The sequence below is a fragment of the Cyprinodon variegatus genome, unplaced genomic scaffold (genome assembly GCF_000732505.1).
Source record: "Cyprinodon variegatus isolate N-32 unplaced genomic scaffold, C_variegatus-1.0 Scaffold194, whole genome shotgun sequence".
NCBI classification, from domain to species: Eukaryota; Metazoa; Chordata; class Actinopteri; order Cyprinodontiformes; family Cyprinodontidae; genus Cyprinodon; species Cyprinodon variegatus.
In genome coordinates, this window is record NW_015150647.1 from 858,908 (window position 1) to 881,892 (window position 22,985).

General features: G+C 36.6%; 1 protein-coding gene across 5 annotated transcripts in view; it reads right to left on the reverse strand.

The window, feature by feature from the left end:
- Nucleotides 1-11,245: 11,245 nt before the first annotated feature.
- robo1 (roundabout guidance receptor 1) overlaps nt 11,246-22,985 on the reverse strand; it is a 278,848-nt gene continuing 267,108 nt past the window's right edge. For all 5 annotated transcript variants that reach the window (XM_015379556.1, XM_015379555.1, XM_015379558.1 and 2 more), the window contains 8 exons: nt 22,683-22,796; nt 21,403-21,547; nt 19,873-20,103; nt 18,241-18,740; nt 17,993-18,154; nt 13,198-13,467; nt 12,909-13,102; nt 11,246-11,406 (listed from right to left, as the gene is read on the reverse strand). In XM_015379556.1, coding sequence (XP_015235042.1) covers nt 11,392-11,406; nt 12,909-13,102; nt 13,198-13,467; nt 17,993-18,154; nt 18,241-18,740; nt 19,873-20,103; nt 21,403-21,547; nt 22,683-22,796 — 1,631 coding nt within the window. In that variant the 3' untranslated portion in view covers nt 11,246-11,391. The remainder of the gene's footprint in view (nt 11,407-12,908; nt 13,103-13,197; nt 13,468-17,992; nt 18,155-18,240; nt 18,741-19,872; nt 20,104-21,402; nt 21,548-22,682; nt 22,797-22,985) is intronic.

Here is a 22,985-nt window from a genome sequence, read left to right on the forward strand (position 1 = left end):
CGTAGCCATGTCTCGATGTGTAGAACACTACACAGTACCTTTAATTTGGTATTAATAACAGCAGATTGTTTACTAGTTTGTCTACTAGTAATTACTTCCGTTTTTATTTTAATATGCTGATAATAAAGCAATGTTTACATTGTGATATGTCATTGGCTGATCTTTAATAAATGTTTTAACCAGTGTGTCAGACTCATTTTGAAGTGACATTAGCTTGGTACAACGTTAAGTAGCTTCTGATGTAGTTAAGCTACTGTTAACACATTACTGTAACTTAGCTTGCTATAATTCTTTAGGTGGTAGCTTTGGTCTAGTGAAGCTTAATATATTGTTGAGTAACTGATAGCTTAGCTCACCACACTGGACAAGTAGCTTGCCCAACACTGCCAATTGCTGAAAATTGTTGTTACTGTAAACGTTTAGAGCTCATTTGTTCATTATGCTATCACAGGGCTACAGACAAATTGATTACACTGACACACAAACTTGTATCTAGGCAAACCCTCGAATACATGCTAGTTTTGTAATGGCAAGCTGGTATGATAGTGCAAAGATTTTATTGGAATCCAAAAGCCACAACGCAAAATTTGAAACCACAACTCAACAACAAAAGCTGGTACACAAACAACAAAAGCTGCAAAAGACATTGAGCTAAAATGGAAGATGTCCTAAAATGGATGCCAGTGTGAACAGTTACTTATCCCTCCAGAATGATGCATCTTTCTGCTCCACTGCTCTCAGCTGCAAACTGAGGACAGAGGAGTGTCTAAAGACAAAAAAAGGTAAGTTTGTGTCATAGATTAGTGGTTCTCAATCCATATTTGCAAGTACTCCTGCTCTCCCTGTTTTTGATGTATCTCTGTTGCACCAAATCTACTGTAATTAATTGGACCTAATCAGCAGCCATCCAGTGCTGCAGAAACATATTAATCATTAATTCATGAAAGTCAGGTGCGTGATAGCAAGGTGACACACTAAAAATGGCAGCAGTACTTCAGGCATGGGATTCAGAACAAATATAAAAATAGAGTCAGGTCTATTTCATGTGTTTAGTCCTGTTTCTCTGTTAGGCATAGTTGTAATGCCACATGCCATGATATTGATTTTGGACATTGAAAACCAAAATCTAGGCTAGTTTTCTTTGAATATGAATGGGGGAAGATGCATTTTTCTTTGCTGTACTCTGCTCTCCAACTGCAGCAAATTCCTTTCTTACAGGACCATCAAAAGGCACACGTTCGGGGAAATACAATCCTTCTCCCCACTTTACTAGGGACAAAAACATCACCTTACAGGCTCTCATCATCTTTTGCATGAATCCTCTCTCCCAGGAGAGTCAATTGGGGAAATACTCTTATTGACAGACCTAGAATCTTATTCTCTTTGCCCTATTTTCTCTCATGGGAGACACATCGGGGACAAGAACCAAAGCAATAATGCTAAATTGCCTTAATTTCTCAAACCCTCCTAAAGTTAAGTAGTCCATCTGTAGACCATGAAAAGGCTTAGATGACCTCTCATAACCAATTCCTGCAAAAACCTCAAACATTTCCCACAGAAAACTGTGATGCCAGACACTGGAGGCTTTCATCTAAGAGCAAATGTCATTAGCTTCCCTGCTGCAGGCCTGTCATACTAAGCTGGTAGACAATAGAGATGCTTCACCTTTTCAAAACAGAGATCAACAGAAGTATCAGGTCTGGCTAAGTTAGTCAAAGCATTAAAAGTTTATTTTTTGGTCTAAAGCAAACTAACAAGGCGCTATGGGTGATTGCCTGTTGCTTTATGCTGACATGTCTTAAGCTGTTATTTATAAAGCTGAAACAAACCTTATTTCACTAAGTATTTGAGTGCTAATATACCACTGACGTTTTTGTGTTTCCTGAAATTGTCATTACATTTGATCTACAAAATATGACCAAAAGAGTCTTTTTGAACAAGTCTGCTAGATTGTTTAATAAGTCAAGCTTAAAGAAGCCAGTTCGGCCTCACCTTTAACTATTTCCTAATGAAATATCAAAAAAGGTTAAGAAAAAAGGTTAAAGGTTACTGATTTCTGACTAAGCAAATCTTTTAACACATATTATTTTACCAATTCATGTTTTATTTACCTCTTCAATTTGCATTGTGAATTTGTTTGAACACACTCATATTCCAAATTCTTCAAGATGAGGAAATGTGACATCATTGTATGATTTTATCGATTATGGTTTTCAATTGGTCCTTTTTTCTATGGAGAGAGAACAGGGTCAAAATGTTTCTAAACTTATAAATCTTAGTTAAAACTGAGAAAATAAAAGTTGAAACCGAAAAACTAGAAGTTGGTTTGAATGTGAAATTTTACCATATAATCTGACAAACTAAAAAAGTAAACTTAAAATAATAAGCATTGAATCTAAATTCTTCCCCTCAGCTTGAAAAGACTCTTTTTCTTTTATTGTTTCTTTTCTTTATTGCAGTTTTAGACTTTATATTTTCAGATTCTAATCCATTTCTTTCAGTTACTGTTTTTTTTTTTTTTTTTTTTTTTAGTTTCAAATTACTTTTTCAGTTTTATTTATTTTATTTTATTTTTTTTACACATTCAAATCAGTTTTTTTCACATTCAGATTTTGACCCAATCTGACCTCAGTGGGTGGGGAAATGTGACTGATGGCTTGCAGCAGCCCTGGAGAGATGTCCCATTCCGTGTTGCATTCATGGATTGTGTGAACTTCAGCTACTTGGTGAACACATTGCAGCATTTATCTGCCTTTTAGTCAAAATCCTTTAAAAAATATTACGTTAAAGACATCTACACTGGAACTGTCACTAATCATCATTCCAGAATGCATTAATATATATAAAAATAAACAGCCATTGTATAAACCACAAAATGTTCCCATGATTATGAAGTAAATTCTGCATCCGTTCACGGACAGATGGCTCTTGAACATAATTGACCCCTTTCTCACTTTATATTTTACTTTGTATACATAGTAAATTAGTTTGGAATTTCACTAGTCAAGAATTTTTAACTGAACTATGTTTACCTTGGACATGAATCATTTTGTTAATACTTAAGATTTTAATCTTTGATATCTATTATTTTAAATAAAAGTTGTGCATTAACGTTTTGAGATTCATTCCTACTTTCATTTATTGTCCTAACAGACAGCTAGTTTGCAGAATTATGTATGGAAGTCTGAAAATTATCTGATCAAATAACATATTTTTCATTCCCACTTGTGTGGAGATTGAATACAAAGTTATTGCATAACATAGTTTAGCCATCAGCTCAACATCTACTGTTCGAACTGTATGTAATCTCTTTCATTGCTTTTGACATGAAAACCGGGTCAGAGCTCATCTTCCTACCTGTTTCTTTTCTAAATAGAGAAACCTATGGAGCTAGTTTACCTTTAATTTTCTTAAGAAGAATGTTTTTATTGATCACTTCTTGTATGATTCTTTTGTGTGTCAGCTTCTGTCTCCTTAAACCCCCAGTTAGCCTCAGCAGAAGGCCGCCCACACTGACCCTGGTGCTGCTTGAGGTTTTTTCTAGTTAAAATTTTGTTTTTCTTCTCTATTGTATCATGCTTAGTGTCTGGGATTGCTGTAGAGTAGATGAAACAATGCAAGAGAATGTCTACTGTTGTCTCATGCTCATACATGAGAGAAACCTGCAAAGCCAAAGACTAAATGCAACCAAGTATCATTAAATAGAAACATTTTCACCAGTCTGTATAATTTTGTTTCTGTACAGTTCCTTGATATAATGTGAGTACTGAATTGGCACTATATAAATAAACTGAAAATAAAAAAAACTGAAAATTAATCATTGTGACCACTGAAACAATTCAGCTGGGGTTTAAGTTTCCTTACAAATTTCCACTACTCAGAAGTCCAAAAACTTTAAAAATGTGGTCTTAAGAAATGAATATATAATTTTGATTTTGCAACAGTAAGATGGCTGTTTATTTTCTGTTTTTAAAATGGATTTAGGTTTTGTTTTTTTTTTGTTCTTAACTTTTCAGCAAATACAATGCAACTGTGGGAATTTAATCAAGATTTGTGTCCTTGTAGGCTTGTGGCACTATTTGTAACAAGCATAAAATCCTGGATCCAAAATCCAAGCGATACAAGGCTTTGTCTATATAAGACTCAAACTCACTGTGGATCCAGACATTTGAATTGAGAAAGCTTCCTGGAGAGGTGGCGAAACGTCTTCAAATCTTGGAAACCAAGTCCAGTGGATATTATTTTTTGAATTTTTATGGAATAAAATCCTGGAATTGCTTTACATGACTTGTTTTGAATCAGCAAAGAAATGTTTAGTATTATGCAGCTTTATTCAGTGCAGCATTTAATTATTTAGTTTTTGAAAGATAAATAGTACAAGAAAACAAGAACGGGTCAACAAGTTTGCAGTCAAATGTTTACTGTTCAAATCATTCTGTTTCATTTTATCAGTTCTGCTGCTTACGTGCATGCAGAGTTACATTTATCCAGCTAATCTCTTGGTTTACAAGACTTTGCATGATTTTCAGAAGCACTCCGCTAGAAAGTATGTAATTTATGGGCATTAATAAAACCTTGGGTGTGATCATCTTACAGATGCAAAGCAGACAAGCAAGGGAAAAAAAAGCTGAGGGAGGGAAGTTTTGCAGGAATGGAATGAGGAAGCTGTACTCTGCTGGGTTAATTGTACAGACCCCACAGGCACTAAATAAGGATGGTTAGAATGACTGGCTAAGTGACAAATGGATGTACAAATCATCCAAATTACTTCTGAGGTTAATAAAAAAAAGAAAAATTGGCAGTCTTCCATGCTACCTCGTCAGGTACCTGGTAGTCTCTCTACTGACGCTTATCCTTTACACAAGCTCTGTTTTTGCAAGATGAAACAAGCTTAAGTGGTTGAAACTGATTAAAAACAACTTTTTGTGATGATATGATCCATGATGAGCTGACTGCTGATCCTGAGAGAGTTTTGACTGATTGTCTGAAGAGGTGGCGTTTGACCTGCAGCTGTAGAGTAAATGACTGTGGAGAGGTGCCGGTAAGCTGTCTAAACACCATGCACCTGTGATGACGGCTTCCTTGCCGATGTTCCCACAGAGAGTAGCAGCACTAAGATGAGTTGTCAGACAGTGCACAGCTGTTCACTTAATTACCTCGGAGCATGGGAAGGAGGTTAATGAAGCAGTTTGGCGATCAGAAACGAGAGACAGCCTGAATGTGCACAAAAGAAATTAGTTTTCAGCTGCTGGGACTGAGCTGAAAGCAACAGTGGTTTCAATTATTGATTGCATAAAACTGAATCACTGCAGGAATGAAGGGAGAGAGGAGACTGAAAGAGAAGAAGAGGTTAATGTGCCTTACAAGTTTGTATGTGATTTGCATATTGCTGTGTGGAGTAATTAGGGCTTATCTTCAATTTGGCTTCATTATCAATCTTTTGTCTTAGAATATGATGTTATTCCTTGTTGGAAAATGATACATTTATGTAAATGGGATACATTGGATGGATGGATGGATGGATGGATGGATGGATGGATGGATGGATGGATGGATGGATGGATGTCCTGCCTTAAAACTTCACAAACATTCCAAATCGAACACTTTTGCATAAAAAAATAGATGTGCATAATTTTTTTTAAAACCTATGCACTCATAGCTCTAAAAACATGTGTAACAGCTGAAATCATGTTGTGTTAATTTCAAAATAGCTTCAGCTCTGTCCTTCGTTTGTGAGTATTCTGGAGTATAAAGACGACAATTAAAAACCTCCCAATGTTGCTGGACTTTATAATAATTTTCCTTGGGAATATACAGAAGCTCTTACATATTTTGGGCATCAGGCAGCATATTTTAAAGAACATGATGGTCGAGCAGATTCCAAAACAGTTTCTTGCCCATCAGACTGCTGAATTAAAAAAAAATATATTGTTGTTAATCATATCACAGTCTTGTGTTCATATTTGAATACCATGTTTACATTTGATCACTGCTGCACTTTAAGAAATGGAAATGTAATGGGAGCTGTACAAAACCAAATTTTGTTTTGTATGCACCCTGTGTATAGAAAATCACAATAAAGTTTGTCTACGTCTAATTCTAAGTCACCTAACCAGCCTAACTAACCGAATACACTGCAAAAAACTGAAATCTAAATAAGTAATTTTTTTTCTTAAAATGTGTGCATTTTTCTTGAATTGTGGAGGTATGTGAGACACTTTGCCAATGGAACAAGACAATTTACATTTAAAATAAGAAAAAAACAAGTGCATAGTCGTATTTCAAGTGCATATTATCTAATTATCTTATTTTAAGGGTAAAAAAACTCAATCCATTGCCAAATTATCTTATTTACCTACTCAAATTAAGGTTAAATACACTTAAGACATTTTTACTTATTTCCACATTGTTTTTGCAGGTTATTTGCATTGCTTGCAATGGTAAATTCTAAAAAGTAGAATGTGTAGTTGCTGATGTTGAAGTGAATGAAATTCCATCATTTTATCTGCAGTTATCTGGTTCTGACTTACAGCTCTACGGGCTACAACGCTGAATATTTGAAACCATGACTTCACCTGTTTAAAATAAGCTATGATAAACACCTGAAACTATATGATTTATAGATTAGTTAATAATTTCAATCCTACTTTAGTAACAACTACTTTATGCCCATTGCAACTCCACATGCTTTTAGCAGCGAACTGCTTCATTGAGCAGCTGCTGTCGAAGGCCTTACATCTACAGATTCACCAAATAAACAAATCTATAATGTGTACAATGTCTCAGTGGTAACTGTTATTAAAAGGCCACCTATTTGTCAAAACTATAGCTTCTATCATGCAATAAATATCTGCATGGCTGACTGCATACAAAGTGTCAATGGACTCGTTCTATAACAAACCAGAGTTAGATCAGCGAGATATTTACATTCACAGTATTCAGCACAAATATTTAAATCCTTTTGAGCTCAGCTGGCACCATCCTAAATCTAGTTTGATTAATCCTAGTTGAACTGATATATATTCAAATTGTAATATCATGAATAAATCCAAAAACTGACCATCAGCTCTCATAAACAACGACTGAATGTAAAATTCGATATTAGCAGCATAATTAAATCAAATAAGCATCATCAATTTGTTTTAAAATTAAGCTTGGTATACATTTTGCATTAACACTGCCATAACTTTAAGCTTTCATATTTTGATTAGTTATTATACCACATGCATGCCATGGGGAAGACTGAGTGTAAATATGCTGTCGCTGTGTGAGTTCTTTCAGCTACTCCTTTATTCACAGCAAATCATTACAATTTGCACACTGACTTAGTTTAGTTCCAATGCATGATGTCTTTCCTAACTCAACTAGAATTCGAAAACTGGATCCCACATATCAAAGACTTACAGTACCCTACAGACTTGCCCTCCTTCACCACCGAGGGGCGAATAAGCTTTCTTTTTCATGACGCAAATGTATCATGCAAAACCCTATTTCAAAAATAGTAAAACACAATAATTAGACTTCTCTTAGGCAAACACAAAATATCAAGAATAAAAATGTGTTTACCATTTTTTAAATAGTTAAAAAAATATATAGATATATTTATATAGATATTTCTATATATAGAGATATATCTATATATAGATATCACATTAATGTTGTTAGATTAATATCGAGAGAAATTTACAACATAACCCCAAATCCGACTGGCAAAACCATAGAATTTTATATTCAGTTTTTGCTATTTTGGGTTTTCATGTATTTACTCAGCCTTTTAACAAGAATGAATGACAAATGATGATCTTTTAGCATGTAACCCAGAAATGTTTAGAACAACTCAAATACATGGATAAAATAGATAAAGACTACAACCCTCAGCATAACAGTCAAACCAGACTGCCTGACCTCATTGTGAATATTCATACCATTATGGGGTGAATAACCCTGGCTGAATGTGTATCTGCTTAATATCTTTAATCACCTGCATCTCATTGAGGGCCCAGGACCCACTTCCACTCATTAAAATGATGGATTGAGGCATAAGGGAACGACGCCCCTCTGTTCCAAATTTGTTCTTGTTTTGAAAGGTGCTTATTAGAGACTACCTGAGGGAATGGAGGGGGGAGGGAGCTTGAGAGCAGCTCAGGAGCTGCAGGAATAGGTAAAAAGGAAGGGGATTGTTGAGTACTATTTACAGCTAAATCCAATTAGTGTTGTTAAGTTAAAAGGACATCAGACTTATACTACTTTTATTTTCAGTTTTTATAAAAAGAGTGCATACAAAACGAAATTTCTTTTTGTACAGCTTTCATGACCATTTCTTAAAGTGCAGCAGTGATCAAATAGAAAAAAAAAAATGTATTTTCTGGTTTTATAAAATCCATAAATGTTACTTGATATGTGATAAGACCTGCATCTCTGCTATGTCACTTTAGAGTTTTTACCAATTAGTCATCTTTGAAATACACTGGTTGCACATGTATAAACTCAAGGGTAACAGATTATAGGAGTAAACTACAAAAGGCACATTATAGATTTTTGATTAGTAAAAACTAATGCTCTAATTTGTTTGATAACCACTTAAAACCATTGAAAAGTACACAGGTTTATGATATAAATGTAAAAAAAATTGTAATAGCTTTCCAATGCATTCCATTTTGTCAGAAAAAAAAGATAAAAAAATGTTTTTTGTAATATAAAAATAAGCTAGTCCTGCAGTAGGTGGATAATAAATCCCAAAGGTTTTAACACATCTATAGATCATTTAGGAGGTTAGCAATATTCATTAGCTTCTCAAAACAGGACTTCCACTCCAGTCCTTTGTGACTCAGGCTTGAGCGAGAGAAGGTATCTGTTTTTTCTTCTTCACCGATGTTTGAATGAGCCTTGACAGACAGTGTCGACGTTAAAGACTCCCAAAGGCCAGTTCATTGCCTCTGAGAGAAAAAGCAGTGGGCAGGTTAGATGTAATAAACTGGAACAAATGGATTTCAGGGACCAATTAGAATAAAGCCCTTTGAAGTCTATCTTTGATGACAGTGTCATCGCCTGATTTAACAGGTATTTTGTTTTGTCCAATTAGCAGCTTTTCTTGAACAGACGAAGGTCGGCATTGGCTCTTATGTAACCTCATTGAAGCCTCTTTAGACTTGGCAGCGATGTAGACCTGCTGAAATAAACATGGAATCTTTTTACTGTTGGTTTTTCGGCCTCTATTTCTCCAAATGCCTTTATAAAGTCACAAGACATGGTAATGTACTGAGTAATGAGGAGCACTCTCTAACTAACATTACTGTCAACTAACTGTTTAGTAGTTCTTCCAGGTATCCCAATAGTTGTTACCTTGACAATGTTTCTGAAGTACCTTGTGTTCAATTTTTTAGTTGTCAGTACATATTATTGAAAATGCTTTAAAAATAATGTTCTTAATTGCTTTGTTGGTTCATCAGAACTCAGAATATTTAGTTAAAGGTTTCTCAAAATGTTTGTGTAAAAACATGTCAGACTTTTATTGTCTAATATTTACAATATTAACAAACATTAAATTATGTTACAGTGACTTTACATAGGTAGCCTATTTGAAAGTGCTATGAACAAATGCTAAAAATAACATGATGAAAACTAAGTAAAAAAAAAACTAATAGATATATACATGTGCTGCTCAGTGGAATAGTGGGTAGCACTTGCTACCTTGTAGCAATAAGGTTCTGGGTTTGATTCCTTGGGGTCTTTCTGCATGGAGTTTGCATGTTCTCCCTGAGCATGCGTGGGTTCTCTCTGGGTACTCCGGCTTCCTCCCACAGTCCACAAACATGACCTGTTATGTTAATTGGCTTCTCTAAACTCCCCTTAGGTGTGAGTATGTGTGTTAATGGTTGTTTGTCTCTGTGTGTGGCAACCTGTCCAGGGTGTACCTTGCCTCTCGCTCGTTGACAGCTGGAGATAGGCACCAGCACCCCTTGCAACCCCACTTGGGATAAGCGTGATTGAAAATGGATGGATGGATATATATACATATAAATATCATGTCTAACTGACAAAAAAGGAGCACCCCAGAACCTCAGATTCTTTGTCTTAATTTCTTGGATTTAGATCAGGGCTTAGATTTTCTAAATGGAAAACAGGGTCTATTTTTCTACTTAAGATAAATGGAAACATTTGACAAATGACAAAAAGAAAGGTTTTAGTTTGAAGTTTTTATTCACTTTTTTTTTTTACTTTACGAAACAAATGATTGCAGATGTCCTATGAATAAACAACAGCACCCTTTCTTCTCGAGACAGGGTTTAATCAGCCCCTTTGTGTGAAGAAAAGCGAATCCTCTTGCCCAATTAATGCCTCTCCAGATTCCCAAAGTGACATGTTTCCTGTATTTGACATTCATTTAAGTGCATTCGTAGGCAAAAGAACCATTTTGATTAATGTGCAATAACTGATCTTATGGTCATTGTGAAAAGGGTATTTACATTGCAGCCATGACTCACATTAACTGTCTTTTATCACTTGAGCATCATCAGAGCTGGAGATGGAGACAATCCTAATGTGGGGAGTCTTGTTTCAAGCACAGCCTTCGTAAACAACAAACTTTACCAACATCATCAGGATTAACTACTCTTTCTGTCTTACTTTTTAGCCTCCAAGTAAGACGAAAAGGTTAATAGATAAAATGGTTTAAAATAAAGTTTAGTGATTGTGCTTTTAAAACCAAAGTAAAACAAATAAACATTGATAACAACACAGGACATAACAGTGCATTACAAAAAATGAACAAACAAAACAATCCCAAAGTGGCACTTTTTTTGTTGGGGGGCAGCTAAATAATATAGCATTTTACAACATGGATGGAAATTATAAAATTTTATTTACTGGCATAATAAAATTAGATCTTCAAAACAAAACAAGGAAGACCATTTGAGGTACCACATTGGGCAAAACAGAAAACATTACATAGACACATATATTTACAGACAGTTTACCCCTTCCTGTATGCAGCTGTTTACAGTAACATCTCACTGTACGGGCTCTCTGAAGTTCTTGTCAGGCAAGCTGAGTTATGTCAACATCTGGAGCAGACTTTCACTGCATATTGCATTGGAATCCAACATAAATATACCACTGTGTATTCTTATTTTTAATGCATCATTCGTAAAACATCACACTTCCGTATAACAAAAAACAAGAGAAGAATGGGCAAAGAAATGATAAGTTAGGAGGCGGATAACATTGGTCTGTTTTTTTTTTTTTCAGATGTAAAGAAACACATATGATGTATACAGTATAATGGCAGCCAACATGATGGTGAAATACTGAGATATTTAAAATTGTAAGAGAAAAAATGGTGCTCCACTGCTAGGAAAATCTAAACAGTTCCTCCTTTTCATTCTGTCTTCTTCAGCTTTCTAGCATCTAGAGGAGAAAAAAAGGATACTGTTTATTTTCAAAGACAATATCAGCATGTTAAAGTTAATTAGTTTAGCATCTATACATATTTAATAACTATAGTCATATTAATTTATATTCAACCATCACACACTATTATAAATGGCCTTTGACCTTAAAGTGCATCATGAAGTAATCAGTGCTTGTTTGTCATTATGGCACTAACTCTTTACTTATTCCTTCAGACCCAACAAAAATACAGCTATTATCTGCAGAAATATTTGTGATGGATGATGTATTTTCATAGTTGTTATTCTAATTGTACATTCCAACAAAACTTGCTTTGTGTATTTAACTCTTTATCCTCAGGAAACAAATAGAACTCAGAAAAGCAGGGTAAGCAAGCATGTACATTTAACCACAGAAACAACAGATCTGCTTGCTTTGTCTCACACTAACTTAATGAAAATTTAATGTTTCATGCTTCCAGTGGCGCAAAAGTGTCTTTCATATACAATGAAGTAAATATTAGTTAAAATAAAACAAGCCTTTCTAGGTTAAGCTACTCTGAAAGAATTGGAACCAGTGGCCTGGGTTCAATTTACATAAAATCATGGGAAAGGAAATCCTTAATTTGTCAGAGAAAGAAAGAAAAAAAAATCTATACAGACTTTCTGTGCAGTGTGAACATGGTAGATTTATGCAACCAAGAGGGACAGTGAAAAACAAAGTTACCCTTAAGCAAGTGAGATTTTTGTGCGCTTGGATATCAACCCAGTATTTCGGTTAACACTGTAACTCCAATGTTTGCAGCATTTGGATCGGCAAGTAAATACGCTTTTATTTCTGGCCTTGTGATATAAGAGAGAAACAGAGAGATACTGTATCTCCAACACGCTGGTAAAAACTGCCAAATCTGCAGGTTTTAGCAGGATGTAATTGTACAATCAGTTAAGGCAAAAAGAACCCACCTCTTTACTTCAGATTTTTACAATTCAAGAAGTTTATAAATAAATATATTCATACAGTTGTGCTTAAAAGCTTACATAACCCTGGCATTAAAATCAGAAATAAATCAGCAGCCAGTAAAATTAATTAAAACTGACAAAAGTAATAATAAATAAAATAAAAATAACATTGATTTATTCAAAATCAATGTAATTTTTTTCAATTATTCATAATTTTTATTTATTATTACTGTTTTCTATGATTTCCATTTTTCTAATATTTTGTTATTTTTACTTTGTCAATTTTAGCTTATTTAACTGGCTGCTGATTGTTTTCTGTCTTTAACTGAAATGTATGTAAACTTTCAAGCAAAACTGTACATATATATAGGACAAGAAATTAAATAAAAGAGGAGTAGTCTAATAGTTTTTCCTATGACTGTATATCTCGTCTGTATTTCATTTTCAATCTGTCAACCCTAAACTAATAAAATAATCTATTTACAAATGGAATGGAGTCGGAATCTGAGCTGTTTTTTCTCCCGTTAGATTTGATGAAAAATGTTTGACATCATTTCGTACCTCCAGTTCTTCCTCTCCTTGGTGGAAAGCTACAGAGTTGTTGACAGTCATGTCTCCAGGGTTCCTGCGTGTCCCTTCCCCTCTTCGCCGCCCCCCCGAGCCCCTAGAGGACATAGAGCTCGAGGAGCTTGGATCTCTGGGGCTGTTGACTGTTGGGAACTGTGGTCGGCTATATGGCAGAATGTCCTCTGGACCTTTTGGAACAACAGAATTGGAGGACTTTATATTTAAGAAACAGAGATGAGCTACTAAATAAGACAACTGGCCACAGACAGCGTTATGTTAGCACCTGTGTTCTGCCGTGGTTTGTTGGCAGTGCTGCTCTCAGGTTTATTCCCTTTCCCTCCATGAGCAGTCTTTTGTCTATCCTGAGCGTCTTTACGTTCAGATGAGCTGGTTCTGGGGTCTGAGCCTTCCTGTGGCCGATAGCCACCTCCCCGCTTGTCTCGACCTTCCCCCGCTTTGGGGGAAATTACTCCCCGACCCTCTAGTGCTGTCTTGGAGGGATGTGTGGGAGACTTGAGCACTGCTGGAGGAGGAATGGGTGGAGGAGGGAGATCTGGTAGATAAACATAGAAAGTGACAGCATATCAACCACATGATAAAAAGTGTTTTTTAAAAGAAATGAACAAGGCTATGCACCCTTGAAAGTCATTGTGTATTATCAGTCACCCAGTTGTATCGCAACTACAAGGTGATGCACAAAAACGGCAGTAGTGTGTGTACAAATGTTGACCAGAAAGACTTTAGAGCAGACAATAAACAGAACGGATGACAGTGAAGCCATATCAAGGCAGAGTTATGAGATTTGAGCAGGAGGCAGGAAAGGGGAAAAAAGAAGGGAGTGTCTGATGGTCAGCAGCTTGCTCAACTTCCCGCGTCGATGAATCAGTGCTACCTGTCCTTGAGCCATTATTCATACAAAAGCTGCCAAGCCTTCAAGCCTGGCCTATCGCACATCACACAGCCATCTAAGCAACACACGAGCGCAAAGCCTCACCTATCTACAATCGATAGCCTTTGATCTTTGGATCACCATCAGGGAGGGTTTTGTCAGCGGCAAGATTTTTAATCCACACAAGAACTAAAATTAATAAATAAGGATGTTTGTCCTGCTGGCCAATCACAGATTGTGTTTAAGTCTTAAGAAAAAGGTATGATCTTTTTTACAATAGATAGTTGTAATAGAAATGGCCATTTATAGCTTCTCAATAGCATAGTTTCCATACTAATACACTAAACGAGGATATGCTCATTGGTACTAAAGGTAACATCAGACATGTTGATGCCTATTGTTGCTAATATGCAACAAACCCTTTGTTTTACATATAAAGCCAAGAAAACATTAACATTCCACTATAGTAGTGCAAGTTATAACATATTCAGTGTGGAACTAGGAACCCTTGGCAAGGTCTTGCTTCTGTTATGACTGGTTTATAACGGTGTGTTATCAATGACTTTTATGAATGTTCTCACAAATTAGTTATATACTTATATCTTTATTTATTTTAAAATAAGACAATTTGAAGGTCCTCCAATTTGGTGTCAGTGGTAATGGATGGGTTTAGGGTTATTTTTTGGGGTTATGACATAGAAAGAGTTAAAAATGACTGGAAATCAATGGAATTCAATTGGAGTCAATACATGGTCCTTACTAGATATAGCAACACCATGCCTGGGTGTGTGTTCGGGGGGATGATGGGTGAGTGTGTGTGGGGGGTGCGGTTAGGGGTGAATATCATACAGCCCAGAAGTACTGGCAGCATTTTTTTAAAATATTTGCCATTTGCCATCTCTCCAGGGTTCTGCTTCAGTCAGAGTCCGATCAATGTCAATGTCTGTGAGCTATAGCTCACCACAATGGTGTAGTGCTGTGTCTGTTAGATTTATGAGGGAATATCAGGGAGGACAGTGTTCAGGTCTGGAAAAAGTGTCTGTTTGAGCACGCCAAGGAGGATGAATCCACGAGACTGGTGGTTAATTAAGCAGGCGAGACTGAGACAAATCAGAAGAGACAGGAATGGTTTTCTTCAGGGAGTGGGCAGAGAAATGCATTAGAGTCAAACACAATATGAATCATGGGGGAGAAGAACTTGAGTATTCTTTATCAAGTGTGCAAAGATCAGTAAAGTGACCAGGTCAAAGACAGGGAGCCCTTTTGGTCGAAAGGGATTAACAGGATGCTTGACTTAATGAGTTTATTTTTTTCATAGCTTCTCTAACCTAATTCATCCAGCAGGTAAACTAAGATTATTTTTTGTAAAGTCATAGTGAAGGAACAGCTGCATTACAGAAAAAAAAATTAAAAAGCTACTTCCAAAAACTGAAATAAGAATTATTTAATTGCAGTAAAAAGCAACACTTACTCACAGATTCCTTTTACCAAAATGTGATGACTTAAGCAATTATGAGGAAGACTTTGAACTTGCAACTATGTGGTGTAGCAAAGACAAACAGCCTGTGCCAAATTTGAGATATTAAGGATGTCCAATTAATTTAACCTCACTACATTCTAGCTATCATGTAGATGCAGGACTCTAAACACTGTCTTAGCAATGATGCTTAGTATATTTCGCCATGTTGGACAACTTACATGTCTAGAGTCATCATGTTTGCAGGACCATAATATAACATTTATGTTAAAAACTCAGTTTTCTATAGTCTTGCACAATGTAAAAGTTTTCTAAATAATGGAATTTTAAGTCTTCACTAGCTATGAACTTGAATCAAAAATGTACAGACACATGCTTATAAAATATCACTGCATGTTCAATGAGTAATGACTTTCAGTTTTTCACGAGATTCCTCCGTATTGAGATGTACCTTTCCACATGAAAAAAATATTTCACATCGAAGATGACTATATGTCTCTTTTGTTCTAAATGCCAATAAGCACATTTCCCTCACCTATCACCTCAGCAGCAGTATTCTAGACCACAGACAGGTTATGTGGGGTGGCTGAGTGGTTTGGGGTTGGGGGATGGGGGAGGCAATAACCTCCAAATGAAAAACAATCCATTTAGATCAAATGCAATCAGCAAAAGGACTGATACACAGAACTGCAGAGCTGTCAGTCCACACCCCTCCCTGCTCAAACAAAGACAGAAGAGAGCATGAGGAGAGGAGAGCGGGATGGAGAGATCACTATAAAGGGAGGGGCAGAGGACATGTAGGGATATACGGATGATGGTGGGAGGTGGGGGTTTGGTGGGGTGGTGGATATTCTGCAGTGATATAGCTGGTCTGGCTCCCAGTGAGTTGGATATTAAATCTCCCTGTCAAGTGCTTCCAACACTCAAGGACACCTGACACTAAACGGGGGAGCCAGCTCTGGGACTACACACACTGTGCACACCAGAGGAAATGTGTGTGAACACCAGCATACAGATTCATCTTAAAAAAATGACCCTTCCACATGATCAAAGCAGGAAGTTATAATATAAGAGTACTCTTCCATCGGAAGGTCTGAGTGTTTAAAAATGACACCATAAAAAGTCAGTCGTTCTTTCAGTTAACAAGGTTAAAGCTATTCCTTCCATGTAAAGCTCTTCTATTATTTAGCCTATTAAAGTTAAGGTGGCCATTCATATCACCCAGATCCATTTCCTCAGAGGCCAGAGTGGAGATCTGCCCCACTGTTAACATTGCCAAACTGGGCAGAACTCCCACAGGACAGATCTGCCTTCCCATCACGGCCCTGTGCTGCAGCCCAACACTTGCCTGCTCTTCTAAAGCAGTGCCAAAGATTAAGAGGAATGCCAATCAAGCATGTGCATAAACACACACAAGAAGATGATTACCACTCTGGCTCTCAGCATGCCTATACTCCATCATTTGCACACAACAAGTCACAGTTAACACTGTTTTTTTTTTTTCCTGTTTTAGGGGAATCAAGAGGCACACAGACACAAAATGCTGATCTGTGTTCTTGAGGATTAGAGCATAGCTGCTGCTTTTGTCAACTAAAAGAAAGAGTTACTATTGTACTGGTGAATTTGACTAAAAATATAAAACAAAAAGAAATTCTTAACTAAATGTAGTTTCCACTCAAAAAAAAATAACAACATTTCAGTTCAGAGAATGGCCCCCAATTTCTAAACATGACTTTAATAAAAGTTAAATGCTACAAAATCAGAAATGATACTCATGTTTACTGCAGTAAATCCATGATTTACTTTTTTGATAAGCGGAATAAAGACAGCATAAATAAAAATGTGTTTCTCCCAAGATATGTGCTTCCATAAACTAATCTCTTTGCAAGAATTGGAAAAATAATTCTTAAATGGTTATTTATAATGGCAGTAGTGCAATTAGAGGTAAACTAAAGGCTGTGTGCAAAATAAAGGTAGCTGAATGGTTTTGTCATTATTGACTTTGTTTCAGTACATTATTACTCTTAACTTTAATTTGGCTTTGCGTGACTTTTATTTTATCTGAGATAATACAATGACAAGAAACTGAGGCACACATTTCTATGGCAATAGGCTGTATGGAATGAGCAGGATGAATAAGAGTGCAAAAAAATAGCAAAGAGTGGCATTATAGGGTCACAAAGTCTTCATGAACGCTATAAGACTACATCTAGTCAACAAACATTTATTTTGGAGGGATTCTATCAGAGACATAAATGTTTTCCTGACATCTTCCTGGAACTGTGTGCTTTGGTCACAAAGTCTGAGCTTTTTTGCCTTCAAGTGCTTCTGATTTTGGCTTAAAATAAATATGTGATATGCGCTGAGCACCTTACAGCGACTCTCAAGCATGGCGTGGGGTGTGCAAAACTGTGAACCCTGGGAACCTTGCAAGAATGCATGGATTTAAAAATAACAAAAAAAAATAAGGTTGATGGTTTGTTATTAGGTATCTTAGCATGTTAACAATCCAAAATATTATGCCAAATTAAACAACAAATGGTCATAAAGTCATAAAGTTCTTTCTGACTGGGGGGCAAAAAAAATATTGCTAATCAAAGGGGGGCCAGCAAGAAAGAAAAATGGGAACCTTTGGTGTAGGAGAAGATTAAACGCAAATAATAAACCAGTTTTATGTTCTTATCTTATCAAATAAATAGTTTTTTGTTTTACCTTCATTAAAGACCTCACGTCGTTGGCTGCCTGGATGTCCTGCAGGGTGCTGTTTTTGCCTCTTTGGAGGCCTCCTGTGAATAGCTGCCATACTCATATTACTATCTGTAGACACTGGGCTGCCAGGACGATGGCCTGACTGGTTTATTTGGTATTTTCGCACTGTAAAAAAATAAAGATTGCATTGAATTTCAAACTTACATCAAATTTCTTAAATCAATGGCCCCTGTCAAAGCAGCTGAGCTTACCTGAAGCTCCTCCTACTTCCTGGCCTTGTGGACTAGGGTACTTTGCCACCCTCAGCCCTGAATACTCTGCGGCTGCAGCAACTGCTTGAGCAAAGTCCGCGTCTGTGAAGAAGGAGCCATCTGATGAGCTGATTGCACTCGATCTCCCCGAGGAGACATTATCCTCCTCAGAGGCAGACCCCCATCCGTTTATCATGGAGCCCGTCACCGAGCTCTCCAGGTCACCCATGCTGGACGCAGGCGTCTGCTCAAGTCCTCGTATTAGCAACCTCCTTGCTTGCATCTGGGGTTGGTGAGGGTGTGTGTGGGGGTGGGTATGGTGGTAGTGCATTTTGGCCACTTCTGCGTCCGTTTCACCATCCTCCTCCTCCTCTTCCTCCAGTATATCCTCCTCCTCCTCCAGACCGTCAGTGTCCAAAGCCAGAGGGCTGCTGATATACCCATATGTGTGTGAAGGGGAGAGGGGCCTTGGAGGAGGTGGAGGGCTCACACCATGGCGTCTTAAAAAAAAAAAAAAAAAAAAGAAACTATTTAGCTTTTCATAATATACTTAACATTTTGGATTAGATTATTTATATTATATTATTGAATTATATTTATTATATGGAGTAATTTTCATTATGTTCTAAGTGAAACCAGGCATGCTTTATTTCGAACAATATTATATTAGAAATATGATATATGCTGAGTTAAGAACACTCAAATAGAGAAGCATTCAAAATTCAGTTGCTGAGAGAAATCAACAGATATTTGGCCCTGATCTGTGAAAAGCTGATAAAAAATGTGGCTATGTGTAGTATGGAGTAGTGGCAGCCTTTTGGGAATTGCTGGAAATCAGAATGTAAGCAATCAGATTCTGACTTTTACAGTTATTGTAAACTATGTTAATTGCCATGCAAATTGTAAAATATAAGCCCTTTGACTTTGTTTTATTGTGGGTACTAAGGCTGATCAAAGTTTCTGTTAACATATAACAGGTTACAATAAATTTAGATGTAATTATTTTTATTCATACACAAATTGTGCCAATTCATTAAGTTATTTGTTCTAATCTATAGAAAAAACCCTGATTCATACAGTGTGCTACTACCTCTGTTCCTGATTATAATGCTGGTAATTATTGTTACAGAACAAAACCAAGTCAACCGAAATCAGCTTGGCGGAGTTTAACTGCATAAAAAGCAGCAATTATTGAATAATTTGTAAGAATATCTTAAAAAAGGCTTTTACATTATTGATGTTTCTTTTAAATAAGAGTAAAGGATGTGGCCGCTTTACAACTACACTGCAGGTCATCAATATTATATATATGACATTTAATAAACAGGATATATCTTAGATGTCCTTCTGGCTTATTATAAACACTTTCCTTTTAGTTTCAAAATGAAATGTAACAAATGACTCCCTGGAAGGTAAGAAATCATCCAAAAGGCCAAAATGTGCTTTTGAAAAATGGCTGACAGCGCAACGTGATATATAAAACCTAGAGTTAATGGACTAAATCATGACAAACAGCTATGAATTTTAAATATACTGATGGATCTTTAAAATAATGTTTGTCGAACACCACTCTGACTGTTCCTCTTTAGAACAGCATTATGGCATACAGTGTCTGCTCTCATGCAGGCATACCTGCGTTCATGGCTGTCTGATGCATCCTGAAGCATGGGTTGCATCTCCTCCTGGGGAGAGGGGGTGAGAGTGGCTGTGGACTGATGGCTGTAGGACACAGCAGCAGGGGAAGAGGCTGCCCCGCGTACGGGAGGAGTGGGACCCCTCTCCATCTCCTCCTCCTCCTCCAGCTCATCTGGCTGCAGGTACATGTGAGAGGGGGGCATGGGGCACTGCATGTCATGATCATAGCTGTCAGAAGACATAAACAGGGCTTGTTAGCTACATATCAGTTAATGACAGTTAATGCAGCAGCTGATAAAAATTCACAAAATATTCAACAATATATATTTATGTTGTCCTTTTCATAACTTCGTATAAACCTAGCTCCGAAAGATGAAAACTAAAAGGACAAAATAATCTGAATTAACGCAAAAAACATGAGAAAGAAATAAAATAGAAATGCACAGTAAAATGTCTATCAATTTCATATTTCAGTTGTTATCATCAGTGCACAGCTGGTCTGAAACCCGAAAAATGGTGACAAAATGATAGTTGAGGTAGAAATTGTTAGTGGGACAAGACTAGAATTTAGCTAATTTCTGAATCAGATATAAGATTTAAAGGAAAGTAAGAATCAATGCTGCAGGCTTCAGTAAAATCTGTAGACTTTTGGAACCTATAAGATTAAGTCTGAAAAACCCGGCATATATGAAAAAGAAACCTTTGGTTCATTGCTAATACTCAATTTTCACTTAGTTAAATATAAACAAAATTCAAGTCCTGGGTCGAGATCAATGAATGAGGATATTTGTAATGCCCTTCCTTACGGAACTAGCTAAGCAATGGAAAAGCAAAATGTTTCTGCGAATAATAAAGAGATTTTATTTCTGCAATTATCCAGTCCAAAAAATACTGCTTTTACTGTACATGTAACTTTCCTTCAATGAAAGCTTTGTTATTTTGTCACACTGTCAAAACCTACAGATTTTCAACAAAAACACAGAATGAATGAATACCATATTTATTTCTCAAAAGAAGCTAAGTTGCATATAGACATAATAAATTGCCCTCAGGGACGAGTATAGCAAATCTTTACATATTTAGGATATTTAAGGCCTCAAATTTAAATGATTACATAAAAGACTTATGGAAAAAGAAACCATGGAGGGGGGGATTACTGCTCCTTTAAGAAGCAGATACCACACTCAGCTTTCTTTGTGTAATGCACATTTTACTCCTCTGGCATTTTATACCTTCAAAGTTCTGGCTGTTTTGTAGATGACCTATTATAAAGTACATTTGACACAGGAGATCTATTTGTACCTGCCTTTGGGATTTTATTTTGTTTTATTGGCAAATGAGGAAATTAACCCAGAGCTTTGAGATGGTGTAAATTTGACTCTTATAGAACATCAGAATAAGGTTTACAAGGAAAAGCAGGATGAGATTGCTAACCACAATGCTCCAAATGAAACCTGTGTAAAAAAAAAATGAAAAGAAGAAAAAAGACAAATAAATGAACCCACATTGATCTGATTGTGTTTTTACCTTTCCTCCATAGAGAGGGAATACTCCTCAGTGCTCCGCACTGGGGCTGGGTTTGCAGGAGGAGGGGGGAGAAGGTCAGCCCAATTCATTGGGCTTTGTTTGGCTAGTTTGGGGGTGCGCATCCCCTTCTTATGACCCTGACTCCCTGTTAAAAAAATAAAAAGGACACCCAGTCAGTAAAAACAAGCCTTCAGATGCACATCTGCAAATTCAAAGGAAGAACATTTAATCAGGAATGGAAACTAAAGGAAAATTGATGACAGATAAAAGGAACATTTTAATGGCTCACAGAAAAATATAGTTATTGAAATCGTATTGCTTTGGAAAGAAAGCAGTGAGACCAGTCTGTTTCCCTTAAAGACGTTTAAGTCGATACTAGGAGAAAAGGTATCAAGAAAACTGTACAAAACGGGTCCAATTAAAGGCAAGCTATTAAAATAGTGAACCAATGAGCTGTGATGTGCAAGGAGCAGTAAGGGCCTCTTCCTAATGGTTTGAACTTCAAATGTAATATCAGAATGGATACATAGCATTAAGGTGGCAGTGTAGCATGCCGTCTGCACTGTGTAATCATTTGTCCTTGTCCACAGACAGACATTGAAAACTTAATGCAATTAGGCTGCCCCAAAATGAAAAATAAAGCCATTTAACAGAATTAGTGCAAAATAACCAAGGGCAAATAAACAAATGCTAAACATGATTACAAAACAGGATTCAGAAATCCTACATAAAAATGTCCCTTTATCTACTGTCCTTTAAATATCCTTGGGCACGGTACGCCAAAAGAAAGTGAAAAAAAAACAAACACATTTAACATAATAAAAAAAAAAACCTTAGCTGTATTACAAGATGTGTTGATTATTTAATTGATCAAATAAATAACTTTTTATATATTTTTTTCAAACTTTGCAAACTCATTTACAAAGACTAGAGAATGTAGCCTGGAGCACAGTCGGTCTGCGTCATGTGACCGGTTCTGGATAATGGGCCAAGGTGGCTGTTGGTGTGGAGAAAAAGAACAAAAACACTAGTGATCACTGTAAATGTAACATATTTAGGGGATAGGTTAGTGGATCGATGGAAGCACAGAATTACCGTTAATACATCTAGCATCTGTTACAGCTACTGGGTTTTTAAACACTGATCTGATTAACTTTGCTGTGGTATTAAAATAGAGAAAGTGTGGCCAACACGACCCTAAAACAAGGTTGTAAAACATGCTTGATGTCTAGAAACTTATCCTGAGGCAAATTTATTCTAAAAAACACCAAGCATCTTACCAGAGGTGCTACTGCTGCCTCGGTCAGAGCTATAGGAGCCCCCGGTGTGAGTGTCATGAGTCTGGTTGTAGGGGATGGTAGCAGGCAATGGGCTGTCGCCTCCTCTGTATCGGTCTGTTTGAGAAGGAGAATGCAGTTTGTAGTTTGTCCAGAGTTAGGTTCAGACTTGAGAAAAAAGTCATGTTTGTCTTATTAACTACTTTGAAATAAACACTAGACACTTAATGAAATAATGAGTTACAGTACACATAACAAGAGAGATGCAAGTGATTGTTCCCAGGTATAGATGTCAACACATACAAC